General features: G+C 37.2%; 1 protein-coding gene across 2 annotated transcripts in view; it reads right to left on the bottom strand.

The window, feature by feature from the left end:
* Positions 1-1,800: 1,800 nt before the first annotated feature.
* The window catches only part of MED30 (mediator complex subunit 30), a 20,284-nt gene continuing 263 nt past the window's right edge, over positions 1,801-21,821 (bottom strand). Inside the window, exons 1-5 of one of the 2 annotated variants that reach the window (XM_010576978.1) lie at positions 21,544-21,815; positions 21,181-21,386; positions 20,036-20,194; positions 16,876-16,986; positions 1,801-5,744 (exon numbers count right to left, since the gene is read on the bottom strand). In XM_010576978.1, the coding sequence (XP_010575280.1) occupies positions 5,649-5,744; positions 16,876-16,986; positions 20,036-20,194; positions 21,181-21,354 (540 nt within the window). In that variant the 5' untranslated portion in view covers positions 21,355-21,386; positions 21,544-21,815 and the 3' untranslated portion in view covers positions 1,801-5,648. Of the gene's footprint in view, positions 5,745-16,875; positions 16,987-20,035; positions 20,195-21,180; positions 21,387-21,543; positions 21,816-21,821 lie in introns of those variants that run through there. The other variant, XM_010576977.1, reaches the window with a different exon arrangement.

Here is a 21,821-nt window from a genome sequence, read left to right on the forward strand (position 1 = left end):
TGGGGTGGGGAGGCAGGGAGGGAGAAACAAGGTACTGCTTCATTTCCTTTTCTGCTCCAATCCCTCTAATACCAGTTCCACGAAGGCATGTTAACCTGAAGAGGAATTCCAGCAGCAAATCATCACAAAGAAGCCATGAAAGCCTGTTTAATACTTGAAGGTGGCAACTAGTCCAGGTGCCCTCAGGAGCTCATCATCTGACAAACAGTCATCCGATAAACAGATGCTTTACAACTGTAAAATCTAAAGGTGGAAAAACCAGTCAGGTCAGGTTAGTCCACCTCTTGCTCTACCAATGCAAGATAGGATTTTTTTTTGCCTTTTCCTAATGTGTTTGTCTAGTCTTTTTGTGCTGTTTAAAATTTCCAAGTAACTCAAAAGACATCTTCTAAACTCCTAGGGAAATTAGTATTTTGTATCTTAGCATTAAGATGTTTTCCCTACCCACCCCTCTTCATTGCTGTTTAGTGAAAGAAGTTCCTGCTTACCTTCTTTCACTGTTCTGTACTATAGTCACTCCAAATCACTCTAATTACCTCCCCTTTGCATCTACCCAAGAATTTCTACATTTGAGCCTCACCTTTTGCTTTCACAAGTTATTCTAATGATTATTCATATGGTAGAACATCAGTATTTTTCTCTCACTGTGTTAGTAACACACTGACCCCCAAACTAATGCAGTATTTCATGCAGAATTACTGTATCAGAATTACTGGTCTCAGAGCAAGAGCTCTCATGCTTATACTCCCTACTATGCAATATTTTATCATGCACCCCAAAACGGCAGTGGCTTTTCTTCTCTCACTGCATCCCAATTATCTCTTTAACGCAGGCTTAAAATGTGTTTTCCCAAATCCTCTTTCCTTGCTTCTATTTTATGGCCTGTTCGTGCTCACCTAAGTTTTGATTGTTGCTGTTGTATTTCTTTATATTTTCCCCTTGTTGTTTGAAAGTCTTCCCACTTCAACAATGTATTTCAGTAATGGACTGTCTTCACAACCCTCTTCTTCCCTCTCCAGGACTGTAAATACCACTAAAACCTCTACATGGCTATAAAAACAACTGCATTGCTATCTATTGCTGCTCAGACAACTTTAAAATCACATATCTTTCTTCCTATTTAGGCAAATCTGAATTTATTTTTCAAGCAAGATTTCATGAGAAAGCACACGCAGATCTAGGAAAGGATTTTGTCACAGATGTGTATGTAATTCATTCCTTTTCAGCCACTCATTTTCAACTCTATTCCAGAACACTGCTCTACAGCTTTGCAGTAGGGGCAGTCAGCTCAGAAGGGAAAGTGAGGGCACAAGAAGTCAAAAAGGACCTAGCACATCAGCCCTCCTATAGGATTTAGGCAGAAAAATCACAGAGTTTATACAATCTCAGCAGTGATTAGCAGATATCATCAGCTGTTAGGAACATGTGCAGAAGCAGAACTCCAAGTGATAACGTAGCTTGCAAGTTGAACCTGAAGGCATATGAACTGAGATGCCCCCACAGTTCAGTGGACACATGAAAACATGCCTCTGCTTATTTGCCTCAAATATGCCTATGGTCTTTACTGGGCCTAGTCCAGTGAGAAGTGCTGTAAAACATGCATTCTGCTTCTGACTACATTCACATCAACACAAACACTGTTCCCAGCTTTTAGTAGTGTTATTTGTTGTGTACTGTTGTAACAGAGGTCAGAATGCATCCCTCATGCAACATGAGTAAGAAAAATCCTTAAAATTTATACAGGTTATATTTAACAAGACAAAAGTTTCAGTATATTGCATTTATTTACCTCTTACATTCCAGTTATCCATTACATTTTCTTAAATAAAAACTGGCATTGGTACATGTTTTTCATCAGTTTAATTAATATCCTGTAATACATATCAGCCAGCTTGTTATTTTTATGCATAGAGTAACCTTCCAACTCAGCAAAAAACCTTCTCTTTTAAAGCCCTGATGATCTACCATATCAGTCTTCATTACTATTAAATAAGGAGAGTGAGCAAACTACTAACTTTCTTCCCCAGATATTTTTTTCTACACTGATGTATTTGTAAATTCCTTTATAATTCCCCATTTCCTTTGTTAGCATGAAGTAATTAAACTAATCCATCCTCTGTAAACCTCAGTTGACTCAGTGTCCTTGGGTGTCATTGCATCTTTTTTTGATGTTTTTTCTTAACTTCAGATCTTCAAATCTACATCTGGAGCTTACTGTTTTCCACAGCAGTTGTCAGTCATCCTTCAGCTGTCGTCTTTTTGGCTTGTGCAGCCATCTTGCACATCGATGAAATCTTGGTTCCTATGAGACCAGAATCCTTGTCCTACTCCACCTAAATCCATACTTTAGAGTGATTAATTTAAGTAGCACTTGTGCACAAGTTCCAATTTCTCCACCAGTAAGAAATACTATAATCAGAGCAGTGTTTCTTCTACAGGACAACAAAAACTGTAATGGTTTATTGAAGCACTCTGGATGTGGCCTTGCTGCCTCAATGGAAGACAAGAGGAAAGGTAAACTCCTTGCATCTTTCCTGAACATGGCATAAAACTGCTCCACACTCTTGTCTTTTTATGGAAGAAAAACCTTGGACCTTTGCATACTGCCTAGCAGGCATCTTCTGTGTTGTGACACTGAACCAAACATTCAATATCTATTATATTGTCTACAAAGGTATTGGATTAATGGTTTCATTTTGAGAGCATGTGTTAACTTGGGGTGCTCCCACAAATATGCTATAAAGAATTCAGCATCCTAGCTCCACTGCCTCAAGTCCTCTCTGGGCAAAATACAGCCCTAAGAACCCCAACTCCCTCAAATATTTTTATATTCCAAAAATGGAACCATCCTAGGTTCTGGTATCTGCTCCTGTGACTGTACTTTTATCCAGCTTCTGCTTAATCAGAAATACAGAACTAGTCAATGATATATAAACAAAACATTGAAACGTGTGGTGGTATTGCTTTGCTGGTATTTGTAAATACTTCATTTGGTGCCATTTCATTAACCAGCAGTTAAAGTTCAGTTAGGATTTACTAAAATATTAAATTTCAGCACATGTTGATGCCCAGTAATTCCTTTAGAAGTGTTTCACAGCTGAGGAATTGCCAGTTTTCTTAAAACTGTCATCTTCTTGGTCAAATCCTATACTTATTCATGGATCTGGTAGCATATGAATTATATTCACTACCCTTACTTTCACCTGTGTAAGTCAAAGTGTATGGTTTTGGTCCAACACCTTGCAAAGTTCCTGTTTTGACAGTATTTACTGTGATAATTTACAATTCTGTCAATTTCTGCACTTTGCAATTTAGCTACTGCGCTATCTATTCTGGTAGTGGTTTAAAGCGTTTTCTCCTCTCTCCCAGATGAAAAATTGTAGTATGAACCTTGGCTACTGCTAGCAGCTGCACAGAGTAAGCTAAATATTGTATCGGCCAGACATCTACTTGCAATATTTGCACTCTTATTCACATATTAGGTTACTTCTGCACTGTTTATATGCAATAAAAAAGTCAACAAACTTTAAAGACATTTAGTAAGAATACATAGATAGTATACAGGCAGTAGAGCAGTCCAGACTAATCTCCATTTTCCATAATTGTTCCAAAAATAGAACAAAATACTAATTACTGAGAATTTTACACTCACAATTGAGATGTTGGTGCCATTTCAAAATCCACTTCAAATACTTCTTCTAGGCTGGATGCATGCTTATACATACACTAAACAGAAGGCTGCCACTCTACACCTTGCAAATACAAAAATGCACCTGCATTTTAAAGAAACAAAACAAAATCTCTACTTGCAGTCTTCATCTCCTTTTCAAAAGCTTTGTATATGAAATTGTTATGTCTCTCACAGCTGCAGAAATCCACCATTATTTCTGACCAACAAGGCTGCCATAGTGGTCAATCTACACGGGAAACGAACAGTTCTGCTGCTAGCTTTGCCACTGAGTAAGCTAACCACTCTTCCATTTGTAGTATGGGAGAAAAGAAAGTGACCTTATTTGTAAGGTGTTTTGACATCTACTCACATCTAGGTATTATCATAGTTACGTATCACTTTCAACACTGGGTAAACTAATAAAAATGAACATTTTTCTAACTCTGTTTATTTGCAATTATATGACTCGGCATCCATTCATCTGTTAAGATTTAAAGCCTTCAAAAGGAGAAATAAGAGACAACTATATTGTACCTAATTTCAGGGAAAATTCATATATTGTTAACCAGGTGTGACCAGATCTATTACATGCCAGTGATTTTTACCCGAAGGAGTAGACAAATGGGTTGAAATTATTAAAAACCAAAATAAAAAAGACTGATAGAACAACAAACCAGTATAGCATTTTTTAAACATTTATAATAATTTTAAAACTATATATATCAAATCAGTAAGCATTCAGTATCAAAACTCCATACTATGAAAAGTATATCTTTTAAAAGGATACCATTTAACTGGACTCTTCAGAAGGTTCTGCACAAATCTTTCACACAAAACTATTAAGGAATCTGACTTGGCATGGAATGAGAGTGAAAAGTAATATGCAAGAAGCAAATCATGATGGTCAGTTTTCAACTTGACAAATACTAACAGTAGTGCACCCTACGAATTTGTACTGAAACAGTGTTACTTTACATATTCTTTCATCTGGAAAAAGAGACATATAGTCCACTGGCATCATCTGTGGATAACAAAAATTATTAGGAATATTTTCAGGGCTAATGGAAATTGTAAGGAATACCAGAGGCAGAACAAACAAAGATGAAGGTTGATGATTAACACAAAATAATGAACTGCTCATATACACCAGTTTTCTAGGACTGGCAGTCATAGGGAAAAGATTAATGAGGCATTTATTCAGTGCATTCTGGTAAACAAAACTGAAGTATTCCAACCATACATAATGCTATGGGAATATTACACCATACAATAGCTGGAGCAGTACTCAAGAAATTATAACACATAGTTACAGAAGAAGTTAATGTTGAGGATATATGTATGTAGTCCTCACTTAAAAAGACTTAATTATATCCATAAGGATATAGGGGTAATTTTATGTAGTTTTTGAATTTTGCTCTAATTTATCTCATGTAACATATATCCAGTGACAGGATATGGAATAAAATGAACATATATGGCATAGCAGCTTGTAGTGTATGTCCCCACAACGGGGAAACATACTGCATTGTAATATCTGATCACTTATTTAATATATTATATCACATGTAGCTTACTAGAACAACTTTTCTGTATTGCAACTTCTCCTGTCTGTAGAGGCAGTTTGCATGAATGGCATGCAAACACCTGTTTTTAAAACAGTGTTAACTGTATTATAAAAAATATCCAGAAACACTAAATTTATAAAAACCCCCATTTGCATAGCAATCCAAAATATTACTGTAAGTTACTAAGGCTGTATTATATTCAGCCTAAGCAAATCTCTCTAAGTAAAACCTCTAGGATGAATCTTTTATAAAAACAAAGCCAACACTATTTAAGTTATTACAAAAACCCAACATTTTAATCTTGAAGACTTTTCAAACATTACTGCAATATGGTTGTGGGAAAACATGTTACTTTGAAAGAAATTACATATATCCAAACAAATTTGTATTTTTTCCAGTTTGATTTTCCTTGTTCAGTTCCGCATTGCCAACATGGCATTTATGTCCCAAATAAGATTCCGTAGCTGATCCATGATCTGCTTCAGCTGCTGATTCTTCTGTTTCAGTTTCTGTGGGAAGAGTTTATTAGAAGTTTTTTTGTAATCAGTTCAAATAGTGCACTCAGAAATTCAACAAAAGTTACAGTATTATGAAATGCTATATGGATCTTTTTCTCAGTTGTCTGTGAGCAGTATTAGTGGGATAATACATCCTCTTTAAAGGACACTCTAAAAACACAAGAAAGCTGCAAAAGCTAAGGACCATTGCTAGAGGGGCAATGCTGTTTCTTTTCACAGCAATCTTTTTATCAAAACACTTGATCCCTTCAAAACCTGAAGGCTTGTGGGGATCGGTCCTCTGTTTCCAAAGTCCAAAAGATAGCATTTTAACTAGGAAGAAAGAATTCAGGCAACAAGTAAATTTATGTGAATATATGTTATATAACTTGGGTGCACAGAAAAATGAGGGATTAACAGTAGAAGTTTGAACAAAGCACAAGGTACAGGTGAAGCCAATCGAACTTTTCCAGCCCTTCTGCCTATGTAGGTCAATCCTGATGTGCTAAGGAGTCCTATCTTGAAATAGATATTCCCAAGCATGCTGAATTCTTTAAAATTATGTATTTGTTTTTGTGAACTGCAGAAGCATTTGAAGGAACAGAAGAACAGCAAACTCGCTTTTGTTTGGGTGCGTAACCAGAACCTAAAAATTATGTCTTTACAGAAGAAAGATCAGTGCATTAAGACAACGCACAATCTCCCTAACCTTTCATGTTTCACAATAATACACATATTTATTGTCTGATTTATTCACTTTCCTGGTCAAATCAAAGCTGTCAAGAACTAAGTTACTGTGTATTGTTAACAACAACCGATGTCCTTCATTTCATTCCGATTTGATGTCAGCCTTCTCACATTAGAGATCAAACTACTTATTCATTAGGGAAGTCCACAGTTCCAAGTAAAGTGAAAGCACAGGAAAGACTTGCTACCATCAAAAAAAAGACAAACTATTCAAAATGTTTCAGGTCTGACATAACTTTGTACTTGCACTACACAAATGGCAATACATTAAGAGGGTGACTCAGATCAGTAATACAACCAAAGTAACTGGAACAGTGATAAAAGGAAGCAGCAAAAGAAGCAACATCCTGAAAATGTCTCCTGAATTTTGCTGTGGACAACACACCAATACTTTTAAGTTGCCCAGCTGGTCAGCTGGGAAAGAAGCCCAGGGGAAAAAAAGGAAATCCATTCACTTCAGAGCTGTAAAAATGGTCTGAAGTAATATGGTAATTAGGCTTTGATTACATTGGGAACATAGCACTTTGAGTAAGAGAAATATTCCTGAACAGACTATGGTGGACACATTACCTGGAAGGAGAGACAACTCCCAATTCCAGAGTCCTGAGAATGATGTAAAAACAGATGTAGGACAGTTCATGTGCACTAACTCAGAATTTCTAATCAAGCATTTGACAGACTAAAAAGTATTTTAAAGATAACTATGTGCATTTATCTAATGCTTCTTTCTTTTCCATTTGCTAATGCAAGACTTCACAATACACAGCAGAGATCCAACTCCTGAAGACAAGACAGAAAACTGAGAAGCATGTAGTTACCATAGCATCCAAATGACAGAATTGCAAGTGTCTCCCTACAAAAGCTCATAATGCAAGATCTTGATGCTTGAGAAAGCACAAGAGGCATGAGATAAACAAGCATGTTCACACCTGTGGCATTTTTAAACATTTCTGTTTGCCATCCTCAACATTCAATCTTAGAGAAATCAAGGAATGTTACATCAAAACTACTAGTTTAATGCAAGTTGTCACTCACTGATACTGAGGGCATGCCATTTCATGATTTTTCAAAGCCTTCATCAACAGAAATGAAGGCTGAACAGTCACTGATGGTTATTCACGTCACAGAAAGAACCATTAACCTCTGATATGCAGATTGTGTTCTCTCTCCATCCATGTCTAATTGTACTGTTAAATACTGTTACGTAGGTATGCTCACATGAACTTTACATAAGTTATGCCCAAAAGACTCATTCTGTAAGACTGTTTTCATTTCTTGTGCAAGTGTTATGAAACTGTAAATTGCTTGGTCTTTACTTGATACTAGACAAGGGAACCTTCAAATTGGATTTAATTTGTTTTCAAAGCATCTGTAAAGACAAGAAGTACACACTGTTACTTTATTTATCTGAAAATAATTTTAGATCCTTGTCTTCAGTGAAGAGCTATTTGCTTAGCTCTTCTATTCTACTTTTTCTAGAGACAGAAAAAACATTTAAGATGAAGCAACATCTCTGGACTGCTAGGCTGAAAAAAAAAGAATAGAGAGGGGAAAAAATCCACCTCAGAGAGCATGGTCTCCTAATTGAAATGCATATAGTGATCTTTGTTACTGATCTTTGACAGGCAGTGGTCCATACCATAAAGTACTACATAATTAATACGTTCTGCACCACTGGCAGTGCTGGCCTCTGCTTAAGATTTTCCTGAGCCAGTAACAACATCTCAACTCTGGTCTAACCTTGGAAAGATAGGTGAAAGGGCCTACTCAGGAAACAGGCAAGTTCTGTAAGCAGCTTCTGCAGCAATGACACATTTTCGTTTGAACAGATTGCTTCCAAGTTGTCTCCCACTCTTTCCTCCTTCTACTGAAATGACTTAGTTGAACTCTGGACTGCTTCTTAGGATTAACAGTCATATGAAACAAGAAAACGTACTTCATCCTACATATATACTACAGCTTCTGACTTTATCTGTTTTAAGATAGCACAGGAAAATTACCTTATATGAGGCAGTTTATAACGAATTTAAGAGATCTAAATTCACCTTACATGACAGGCATGTTTCTGTTAGTCCCTCTTTGTCAAGAAAAGTGATCTGACTGGAAACCAATCCTAAGGGGTCTTCTTTGGTGACATTAATTTTCAATGTGACTAATTACCCATTTTGACTAACGCTGCAAGTACTATGGCGAGCACGATGGAGTTGGCAAGGACTGCACCTTCCAGTAACTGAGACCTTAGTAGGCTTAGGTCAGGTAGGATATTTATGAAAACATGTACAGAAGCACAAAATCCACATAAATGAAACTAAGTGGAAGAACCATAACATACATCCAGAAAATAGCTGTGTTTCAAGTAATGTGCCAAAAGTAACTTGACATGTATGCCAGTTTTGGCTGGGATAGAGTTAAATTTCTTCATAGTAGCTAGTATGGGGCTGTGTTTTGGATTTGTGCTGAAAACAGTGTTGGTAATTCAGGGATGTTTTCCTTATTGCTGAGCAGTGCTTACACAGTGACAAGGCCTTTTCAGCTTCTCACCCCACCCCACCAGCGAGTAGGCTGGGGGTGCACAAGGAGTCAGAAGGGGACACAGCTGGGACAGCTGACCCCAACTGACCCAAGGGATATTCCATGCCACATGACATCATGCTCAGACATGACGTCATGCTCAGCATAGAAACCTGGGGGAAGAAGAATGAACGGGGGACGTTCGGAGTGATGGCGTTTGTCTTCCCAAGTAACTGATACATGTGATGGAGCCCTGCCTTCCTGGAGATGGCTGAACACCTGCCTGCCGATGGGAAGCAGTGAATGAATGCTGCCTTTCGCTTTGCTTGCATGCGTGGCTTTTGTTTTACTTATTAAACTGCCTTTATCTCAACCCACGAGTTTTCTCAGTTTTAGTCTTCCGATTCTCTCCCCCATCTCACCGGGGGGCGGGGGGAGGGAGTGAGCAAGTGGCTGTGTGGTGCTTAGTTGCCGGCTTGGAGTTAAACCACAACAACACGTTTCATACAGATTTGGGCTCAGTAGGACACAGTAATTTCAACTTTGACCAAAATCAGTTTTTGACTTAAACTCATATTTTGGTTCACTTTCATTTCATTTGAAATCAGTGCTGTCTAGACCAATCCACAACTTTCTATCAGAGATGTATCAGAACTTTCCTTTGCACACTATTCCTCTCTCTCTCCTCATCTTAAGCTCATCTAGCTTTCACATTTTAAAACTTAAACATCACTATGAGTCATTATTCTGCACTCAATCCATTTGTTAAAATTCCCTTCATCAGGCAAAGATAATAGTGTAAACACTGTGGAAGAGTAAGATTACATCCCAGCTGATGCCTGTAAAAACATCAAAAGTACTTGCCTATGTTGTACAGGCACTTCTGCTTAAGAAAAAAAAAAAAAAAAAGAGACATTTCTATCTTGAAAATCTTATATAAAAGACCGTTCTCCTGAATGCTCTGCCAGCTATAGTTTTTACCTGCTCTGTTCAAGACCTGCAACAGTACAGGGCAGAAGTACATATAAGCGTAATAAAGCACTACATATTAATAGTAGTACCTGTACTTGCATAAATCTCAGCAGAATTAAAACAATTATGTTTACTTTGTTAATTACGACTCTGCTGCAGAGAGGACTTACATCACCTTCTTCTTCACGAACATGTTACTCCTTCTGATGGTTAAACTGCTGTAGGAAGCGATTGTTGAAAGTCTTATCAAGGTGACAATGGCCTCTGCTTTTCCATGTAAGTCAAACCCAAGAAATTTCTAAAGAAACACAGTGTTTGTAATAGGTGAGAAAAAGTAAAGCCTGCCCTGGCAATTTATACTGGTTTTTTTTTAAGTGAGTCCTTCATAATGAAATCTCTAAACTAAGGAGGTGGAAATACCTTCTTTTTTTTTTTTTTCCTTCAGTTTTATAGTCAAAACACTTACAATATTATATGTACACAGCAGGAAAAAAAAAAGATAGAAAAAATGCCTCAACACTTTGCTCAAACTCTCTCAAAGTTGCCAGGTGACTTTCTAACTTATGGCTACTCAAATGATACCAAGGGGGCCACTTTCCATCATAATAAAATCACATATCCATCTATTTATAATATTTTTTTCAAATGGATAAAAAGTATTCATCACTAATACACTAATTGCTGTGCAATTAAATATTAACACACACATTGTTCAATAACTACGGCTTTTCCTGATGTCATTCACAGGCATAACTGTTCTACCCTTACTGGAAATGAGAGACTGGGTTTTGTGCATCCCTCCTCACCTGATAGCTGAAAGGAAAACTGCTCCTTCGGCATGCATTACTCTTTGTTCCTGAAACAAGCAGAGGCACCAGAGACAGCCTGTGCTCCACTGCATGCTCAATACTTTTCACATATTGAACCAGACAGCAATTGCATGTATCCACTGCTCTGTTGTTCAACGAAGAATAAGTGTGTTCATTAAAACAGATGGATGTTTGCTTCATACCAATTATTTATCATTCAACAACGAAGTCTGACATCTTATTTCCTGAGTACCCTCTAAGCTATGTAGCTTGTAATGGAATTATCCATTCCCCAAGGTGCTTCTCCACCACACTCCTCAGTGTTACATCCCCATTCTTAACATGAAAATCACACAGATCTATGACCCTCAGTTACAGATGGCAAATGAAGTCACAGGAAGACTACAGATAAAACTGGAGTGCCTACTAACTTTGTCCAGAGACACAGAAGATTCAAGTCCATCACTAAACTTCATATTTTAACACCTTGCCACAAATTTTCAAAGGACAGCTATCACCAACTGTAAGGGGAAGAAGGAACAACTATCACAGACATTTTGTGGCAGAGACAAGAATAAAAATCCAGTTCTCAAGAGCAGCCTTCAGTTACTTACTCACTACCTACATTAATCCTTCCCTCTCATTCCCAAATTCCCTGCTTATTGAATACCCTCATACAAGTTACACAATACGTAAACCAGGATTTATAATCTTATTTATCATAATACTGATTCAATCTAAACAGTGGCTAGCAGTTTATAGCTCAAGCACTCTTCCAGAAGAGAAAGGGGTGGGGGGAAGAGAGGAACCAAATGTGATAATGTAATAAAGGTTGTTTAATATGCATTTATACGAGAACAAAAAGGGACAATTGGGATTGTACAGACAGCTTTAAGCTTGACATTTCCTCACTTTTCTCAACTTTGTAACCATTATATTGTTTTGATATAGGAAGCTACAAGAAAAACTTTGCATGCAACATTTTAAATGAAACTGAAAAGGAAATATTTCATTATATGGAATAAAATGCATTTCAATGCTGAGAGAGCTAGCTGATGACATTACAAGACTACTCTACATAATTTTCTATTGGAGATGGGGAGAGGTTCCTGATGAAAAAGGAAACGTCTCAACTCATCTTCAAGAAAGGCAAGGAGGGGGAATCCAGAAAACTACAGAAACTACAGGCTGGTCAGCCTAACCCTGACCCCAGAAAGACTATGCAGCAAATCCTCCCGGAAGCCATGTCCAGACACATGAATGATAAGGTGACTGGGAGCGGTCATCTTGCATTTACCAAAGATGTGTTATGCCTGACCAACATGATAGCCTTCTACTGAGAAATGACTGGCTGTGTGGCCAAGGGGAGAGCAGGGGATTTTCTTTACTTTCATATTAGTCAGGCTTTTGACACAGTCTCTCATAGCATCCTTGCAGCCAAATTGGAGAGATGTCGTTTGGATAGGTGGATTATAGGGTTGATGGAAAACTGGCTAGACTACTGGGTTCTAAATGTTGTGATCATCAGTATTAAGACCAAGTGGCAGCTGGTCACTGATGTCTCTCAGGTTTGATACTAAGGTCAATATACTTAATATCCTCATTAATGACTTATCCACACTTAATGACTTAATCACCGTATCAAAGTACCAAATTTGTGGACAATACCGAACTGGGGGAAGTGGTCAGTATACTCAGTGGTAGGATGTCCAATTCACAGGTGGGAAAGGCAGGCCAACACCTATCTCAGGAACCTCAATTAAAGCAACATCCTACATCTGAAAACAGAATAAATTCCTACAACAGCACAGGCAGAGAGCTGACTGAATAGAAAGCAGATTTACAGAAAATGACCTGAGGTCCTTTTTGAAACTTTCTGACAAGTAGAAAATGAGTCAGCAGTGGATCTTTTTGTAACAGTGAAGACTAGCTGCATGCTGTGCTATATTAGCAAGAGTGTACCTATCAGGTAAAGTGAAATTGTTCCTCTCCTCTATTTGGTTCTGGAGAATGATTGTCCAATTTGGGGCTCAATACAAAACACAAACATACTGGAGAACATCTAGTGAAAGGCCACCAAGATGATTAAAGCTATATTTGTTCAGTCTCAAGCAGAGAAGGCTAAGGCAGGATCAAGATGCTGTCTTCAGCTACTTAATGAAGATCACAGAAAAGACAAAGCTGGACTTTTCTTGAAGGAAAGCAAAAGCAAAAGGATGAGGGGCAGTGGACATGAGTTACAGCAAAGAAAATTCCAATGTAACATTAGGAAAACTTTCACAGTGAAAGTCAACACTTAAGAAGGGCCCAGAAAGGGTAGAATTTCCATCCTTACAAATACTGAAAATGGTACTGGATATGAGCCTGAGCAACTGAATCTAACTTTGCTGGTTGGCCCTGCTTTGAGCTGGGGGTTGAATCAGATAATCTCCAGTACTCCCACTGAGCCTAAATTCCTCTGTGATTCTACCATTGCAGAGAGAGCCAGTTTAGGTACCCAAAACAGGACGGAACAGCCCCCACTGCAGATTAACCTGCTGAGAAGGTGTCCAAATAAACAATTCTTCCCCTCTTGTTAAAGTGTTCCTTGGTGCACACTCATATTTTGGGTGAAAAAGGACTCTACAAATACAAAACAAATTAAAAATACATGCAATTAGCATGAAAGATTGTTTAAAAGAAATGCAGGTTTTCAGCACAGTCAAAAGTAGTTTTCAGGTAAGGTTCTCCAAAGAGAAAGACTAATTCCAAATCACTGTCATTTTAAGGACTACTTCTCTAAACAACATCAGCTGCAGTGCACAATGGTTTTGTTATCAAAAAAGCCCCAAGCTAAACTTGTAACAGCTTAACTTAAAAGCCTGTCATGTAGATTGTCTCTTCTGCTCTTAGCAAGATCACCATTAACCAGTTAGCAAAGATTAATTAAGAATATCAAACATGATTGTTTTCTAAAGGGTCACCTAGAATGTCCTCATGCTATTTCGCATTATTTCATTTTCACCTGAATGTATTGAGACTACTAATTATGCCATGGTTTTCCTAAGTGCTTCATTTGAAACCAGACCTACAGCATCTAAAAACCCAAAGCTGCACTTGCTCCATTTCTAAAAACAAGTAGTAAAGAAAGCTGCTGCTAAGGCAGCAACACAGATTAAAATGTTCTCAGTCTGTGATTTGGTATTTTCTGTTGTAAGTCCTGTCAAATGTACTACAAGACCATGGACCCAAGGTAAGCCTGACATCTTGAAAATATTACAGATGATGCTATACTTAGAAGGTAAAAAACCTGTAGACAGAACATTAAAGACTCAAAAAATATGAAGGCAAGTGAGGAAATTTTGGTAACAGCTTCCAATTGTTGCAAATAGTAATTACGTTCAGTGAAAACTGGATCAGGACCTGTATTAGTAGACCAATGTAAATGCTAAACTGATTCTGGAACAGTAAATTTTTATTCCAGAAAAGAGTCAACCACCTCAACAATTTACAACCCTAGTAAGCAAATACAGATAAAAGGAATAAGCAACAGTTTTGGGAACTGCGGGAGAGAACCATTTAGTACAAAAGGTAGAGGTAGTCAGTGCTCAATAAATGGTTTGTTTGGTTGTTTTACAATAATGGTGCACTCTTCTTAGTGCTGGCAAAAATCCCTTTTGTTTTTACACTTAACAGGTTTTATTTAAACCTACAGTTGCTAAATATTACTGAATTGCTAGCACAGAAATTCATTACCTTGTAAACTGATCTATATTTTAAACTAATGGACAAGTACTTCTTAGCCGAGGTGAGCACGTTAAATTTTCTGACCAAAAAGATAAGTCTAATATAGCAGAATACATAAATAAATAAGACCAAAAGATGTCACTATACAGTAAAATGATGTCAAATGCTGACAAAGTTTATATGATCTACTAGTTTTGGCTGTGCTCCACAGGGCCCCTGCAGGGCAGTTAGTGTCTTTCACACATATCCAGAGCCACTGAAGAGATCAGACTGGCCAGGATATCACAGCAAGAAGGGCAAAATTAAGAGACCCATGAAAGGTCTAAGAATTCAAGTGGCTCAATTGTGTCAAAGTATTGGGTTATTGCAATAATGCTTTTTTGGTACCAGTAACATGCAAGACTGAAAAAATACTGCCTATCACAGAAAAAAGGACTAGGTGAGAACAGGACAACCAGCTGAAGGAAGAAAAGATAGTGGGTCAAGAATATAAAAAGTTTCTTCATCTGTCATGTTGGTTTCCCTGTCACAGCATTTTCACCATTTTGTATTACTGAAATTTTGCTAAAATAAATTAGGCAAAATTGCATTGGAGGTGGACATTACATACTACAGAGGATTGGAAAGCTATCAGGAGTGCCAGCTAAGAACCAGAGAGGGCTATTTAAGTCCAGCAGCCAGTGTCAGAAATTAGACCAATTAACCTGATTCTAGTGATTTTTCTTTGCAAAAATAAGTATTTCTTTATTTCTAGTCATAAAACCCAAAGCATTTCCTATTCTGTAATGTATTAAAATTCGAACTTTGAAAGCAGTAGTGGATGTGCTTATACAGCTGGAGGCAGACAAAAGAAAAAAACTCAGTGCACTTCCAAAAACAAGAAATTTCAAAGTTTCAATTTCTTTTGCAGCAGTTACCAAATATTTGTCTGTAAGAATACTAGAGAAAGTTCAACTATCTTGTGAAGTTTTACTGTGGAAAATCTGGAAATTAGGTCTAGGCATTTGAGTGTAAATACAGGATTTCAGACCAGATTTAAGTGAAGGTTTTAATACATTCTTAATTACCAATTTGCTACCAATGGTCCTGTGATACCATCAACCTTTTTAAGGTTCAGAACTCATCATAAACATTTATGAAATTCTTTTCACAAGATCACACCAAGGAGGTTTAAAAACACATTAGCATACAAGTACAACATCAAGGGCAAAAACATGTCATAGAACTATTAAAAACACAGCAAATATGGACAGTTAAGCTTATTAACTCTTAAAGATTGCAAATAAATGTGCATAAATTCACAGTACAACTTTACATACAATATAAAGTATACAACCCTGCTACATCAACACTGAACAGAAAGAATACAACAGGAAAGCTGACAAGTCCTTTTCTCTAAATTCATGTAGTCCTCATTTTCTCCTGTACAATATGCATGCATTTTTCGAAATAAATGGGTTACGAAAAATTCAGTACATCTCTGATTGTTGAAGGCAAATTAAAATATTGGAAACATTTTAGAAGCTGAAAACCCACCAATTATTCTTTCCATAAATAAATATTTTACTCATTTATGTCCTTTGTTCAGTGATTTTTGTAGATTATGCCTCCTTTCTACTATGTATTTACAGATATTACAGCTACAGAAATATTTAATTAATCCTATCTTTGTACTTTACAGATTGAAAAAACAGTGTTGAAAATTGTGGTCTGGTAAAACTACGTATTTTTAATCTCAATTTTATATTAGCATTTACTACAGCATATTTATTTTTAGATTTGAATCCATCTTCAGTAATTGTACTCAGTTGCATACTGCCACTCAAACCGAAAATTTAACAGCACCTTTATCATATATTGTACATTTTTTTCTGAATGTGTCAAGATTCAATAAATGCTACACTTAAAAAGGAATGGTCTTCCTCAAACTGTCAAAATACAGGAGGTAGCCCTGAAAATCCTTTACTAACTCACATCACTGCAATAATATTTACACATCTGATGTTCAATACCCATTTTTTAACACCTAAGGTAAGTTTTGAAGAGAAATAAGTTCAACCTTACCTCAACCTGTACTGCCAGTATCTAGTGGGTTAAGCATAAACATAATACACCATATTTGGAAGAATATATGTAGGTTTAAAAAGAGGCACAAGTTAAAATTGTCAAGAAACCTAAACTCTACAGCCAGAGGTACAGCTAAAAAAACCCTGCTTACTAAAAGGTAATTCTGAAATAGTTACATGCAAAGTATTTATTACCAAGTTTGATGGTAGTCATCACACATACCGCATTTAGTACAGCAATCTAGAAATTTAAGCTTTGTAATGACAACATGACATTTTCAGTTTTATGCAAATTAATTTCTACTTTGTTACCTTATTTACTTCCATGATTTCCCTTCTCTCTTCAGTAGCAAAACGAAGCTGACTTGCAGCACCACGATCATCATGCTTGGAGCCATCTTCTTCAACATATGGAATAAGTTGCTGTGAAGACAAAAAACATTAGCTTTAGATAAAAAAAGAAAAAAAAAAAGAAAAAAAAAAAGAAAAAAAGGAAGGAAAAAAAGAAACCTAAACCAGGACATACATAAGTTACTGCCATTTTCTCCATAGGTTCAAACTTCCCAAGAGTAAGTGGAGACAAGCTTAATTTGTCACCTCAAACCCAAAGGCCTTGGAATGACCTCAGACGTTTCTCCAGGAAAACAATGTACTTCAAAAATACACAATCCCACATATTATCGTGCCTAGACCTAAGCAATTACACAACTGCAAGCAGAACCCAGTATTTACATTTTAAGATATTTATCACAGATAATCCTTGTATTCTTGAACTCTGCAGATTGTTATTTTAAAATTTACTATTCCACACTATGAAATACCACAAACATGAAGTTATCATTCTTATAAAGTATTTCAGTGATATACTAAACATAATTATGACTGGCTTTACATAGCTACTTGGTTAATACCCTAATTATGACTTGCTATTTTAGTGGGCCTCTGTTTGGCTATTCTTAAGATGAGGCCTGCAGTTACCTAATAGGAATTTTTCTGTAAGAATTTCCCACTGTGATCTCCTCAAGCATGTAGTGTACTATCTTTATTGTAAGGTTCTACAAAGCCAAAAATGTTCAATAAAGAATTTCTAGATGAATATTAATGTATGTTCCCTTCCTAAAAAAAATTGAATCAGTAAATATACTAGATACAAAACAAATACATGCTTCTGTCAGAACACTCCCAAGCTACTAACATCTTATTAAAAAATAATTATAAGCTGTAACATTTTACACAAACATAGCTCCACAAAGCCTATAGTCTATTGTTGATTTTTCTGTCCTGAACTAAAAAAACCTAAAGTTGATAGCAAAATTACATCCTTGTTCACATACACATTACAGGCAAATGAAAGACTAGTAATTGGTGCAAATGAGCAAGAAGACATTAGTTTAAAAGTCTGGGATCATGTTGCTCATCGAATGCATATGAACTTGTTACTTAGGTTGGGCTGTAATATTATGAAGCATTGAGTAGCATCCTTCAGCATTCTGATGGAAAACTTACTTTGATTTAACCCACTGAAAATTTAATTTCCTTCTATACAAAAGTTTTTGTAGGCCACTCTTATTAAGCTTATTAAAATGGCCAAAACCAACCACACTAAACTCTGCCATGAGAACGCAGTAAAGGTTAACAACTCACTATGTTTGCATACCATGAAGTAGTGTGGATGGTAAATACTCTTCGAAAAATCTTCTCTCTCTGATGCAAAAATAAAGTACCACTCAAAGTGGAACATTTCCTTTGAAAACTCCCATCTTTCAGAAAAGCTAGTAGAAAAAAAAACACAGAAAAGCAAAGAACTACACCTAACACACAAATGAAGCTGGAAATTTAATCAATTAGAGGACTTTGTAGCCAGATTTGCTTCACAATTATCTCATGCCTCACTATGTTAGTTAACAGAAAGTTGATAAGAATACCTATTACATTAGTAGTCCACATTAACAAAAAAATATAAAAACATTTATATCAATAATAATAGACTAAGGAATATTAGTAGGTACTGACTTCTCCTGACTGTGTGGAAAAAGAGATTTGTTGATATTCTTTAAAGATATGGTTAGAATGTCAGTCATTAAATAATATGGTTGAGACTATTATTGAAAAGCTGAAATAAGAATTTAAGAAAACTGATCCAAGAGGAATGGCGTGCCACTCTCATTCACCCTAACCAATAAAACACGAGGAGGCAGGCATTCTATTAACTTCACAACAGAACAGACTAAGTAGGTAAGAAGAATTCCATCTATTAATACAAAACTCTGCTGCGCATAACGTATCAATGAGACTTTGCATTAAAAAAGCTTAAAGTGACTACTCATGTTCTCTATGGTGATTCTTCTTCATCCTGGTAACAGGAAAAAACTGTGAAAAGACCAACCCCACCTCATCCCAACTATATGTGAAAACAAGACACATCAAAAGCTTTTAAAGGGGTCACAAGTATTCAGCTATTGCACACAAGTCAACAAACCATGAAAAAAGTTTTATTTTTTTAAATGGGAAAGTTATCTTACTCCCTCGCTTGCTCTAAGGTTTCCAAATACCTTTCTCTGAAACAAATGGCAGTGACTGTTGACAGAAGGAGATTAGTAGCCTAGAATGGACTCTACAGAATGGACTCCTTCATCTCTTTATTCCTATTCAGTGAAGAGACTCAAATACAAAATATAATGCTTAAATGATTAAAACTCAATGGACAATCAGAAGTCCATTAATAGAGTTGCCTCAGAATCCAGAGGTCAGTAATTAAAGAACTTCACAGTTCTAGTTAATATAAAGCAGTAGTAACTCAAATTGTAACAGAAAAGTGGCTTAAGAGTATTAATAGGAATTAGAAACCATTTAACTTATGAGAGGGGAAAATTAAGTTTGGATTTTTACTAGGAATAGCATTTTTATTAGGATAAACTTTGGCCAATCCTCCTTCCTGGAAGTCTTACCCTGTTAACTTTTCCATCACCACTGCACATTCAGATTTGGTTCATACTGGCTCAGCAGGGTTAAGAGTAGCTGAGAAAAGGAACTACGGAGGCGCAGACTGATGGGCAGAACAAGAGAATAATGTTTATTACTCAGGGAGCCAGGCTGGCAGGTGAGAGCTTAAAGCACACGTTTTCCCGCTATAACAACTTCTTTAAAAAAACAACTTGTGCTGACCCTTTATTCCCTAGGGGAAACAAATTAGTGAATGTACCAAGAAGCCTGAGGAAAAAGGCTAAAATTTTAAATGAAGTTTGATTTCAAAATTGGATCCCTCTGAATTGGTAAGAAATGTTGATGTTAATATGGAAGTTTCACAATCTTCCAACCACCTCCAAATAATAACCGGAATTCAGTCCACTGAATAATTTCAGTCTCATTTAAAACTTGTTACGAGTCTCCTGCAACTCAGGAGAATGGATGACATGCTAAGCAGAGAGTGGTTATTCTGATTTGTAATTTATATATCAATAAAGATACTTACTTCTATGGGAACAGGATCGAGCCCAGCACAGTTTTCATTGCATTTGTCATAGACTAATCTCAGTTTTCTGAAGAGTATTGATAGCTGACGGAGATGTTCCTGCAGCTTTCCCAGTCTGTCTTGATATGTTCCAGTATGATAAGTAACACCATTCGGTAACTTAGAGAACCAGAACCCCAAAACGTTAAAAATATTATGTTAAAGTTTCTGTCACACGGAATAAATAAACTAAAATAAATCACAGAGGGTTTTTTACATTTTAAAATAAGACAATCACACTATCCCCACAGAAATCACTGAAATTTCTATTTTCTTTAGCAGCAAAATTCTGTATTTTATCTGCTCATCTGATGTGCCAAATTACCGCTGTTGAACAGCTTCGTGTATTCTACACTTTTGATCATTGTCAATCCCTCTGTAACTCTTTTCAGTGAATGTCTTCAAAATGCTTGAGCATGACACTGTTGTTATCCGAGTATTACACTTTGAGAGTTTGTGTATTAACCCCAGGTCACAATTCAGAGACACAATCAAAGTTAATTCACAGTTAGCAAATTCTAAGTACGTATATCTATACCTAAGATAACTACAGAAGGAAACTGCCAGAGTCATGAAAATACAGAGGGAACGGGAGTGATTATTTATCTTCTGCTGTCAACAGAGAAACACAACAAAAGTTTGTACGTTTTCTCAGGAAGTACCCATGTATAAGGATTATGTCTACTTTAGTAACAAAGAGAAATGTCAAAAAGTTCTAGGTGGGAAATATTACAGAAAAAGATCAATGAAAATTCCTCTAAAATTACTCCCCAGATGTTAACAAAAACAGAGAAACATAACTGGCATATAAACAGACTTCACTATTAATAAAGGAAAACACAGATATTAAATGTGCTTAGAGTATATTCATTGTAGGGGATATAACAATTTAGCATTTCTGAATGTTCTCCGTCTTCACTTAATGTACAGGAGTAAGCAAATCTATTAAGAGTAGTATTCACTTCTCCAATCAATCCCCCTTTTCAAAGCAGTTTGATTGAGTTACGTATTTAAATGTCCTAAGCTACCTCTTGTGCCTACATATGGCAGTTGGTGGGAAAAACATGGGAAGTTGAGGACCGTAAGAAGAAAAAGTTATTTCTCACCTGCATGTTCCTCAGTAACTGGAAGATTTCCATGGTTCGAAATACAATGTCCTGCACTGTCTCCTGGCCAATTCGACAGAGAGAGGCTGTATTTACCTCCCGAGCTGCTTGAGCCTGCGTCCCCGAGAAAGCACCGGGCGGCATGCCTGCCCCAGCCAGAGGGGGAGTTGACATCTCCTGACGTTACCCGGTCCCACCGAGTCAAACTGCACGAAGAAGTTAAGACGGAACGATTAAGAAGGACTCGTTTGAGTCTACCATAATAAACTCCTGCATGGCGGCTATACCACTCCTCTTCCCCATACGTGGTCTTATCCGTGATAAAAACCGTTCAACTGACAAAAAGGCGGCTCAGTGCAGTGCCCTTCGGTTTGGATACCGCTCCCTTAACCACTACAGCTTCGCTGGGCGGTGGGCCTGGGGGTGCTCCTCACACACCTCCCCTCAGAGCGGTCGCCAGGGGGGCCCCTGCCCCGATCCGTCGCAAGGGGACACGGAAGAGCCTTTTGCCCTGCTCCAACACGCTCAGTCGCGGCCCTACTCCCGGGCTCCGCGACCGGCACCCGCCCAACCGCCTGCTCCTCCCTCCGCTGCAAGGAACGGCCTGAGGCACCGCTTACCCGCCCCGCAACCCCGGGAGG

The sequence above is a fragment of the Haliaeetus leucocephalus genome, unplaced genomic scaffold (genome assembly GCF_000737465.1).
Source record: "Haliaeetus leucocephalus isolate CR32 unplaced genomic scaffold, Haliaeetus_leucocephalus-4.0 Scaffold555, whole genome shotgun sequence".
Taxonomy (NCBI): domain Eukaryota; kingdom Metazoa; phylum Chordata; class Aves; order Accipitriformes; family Accipitridae; genus Haliaeetus; species Haliaeetus leucocephalus.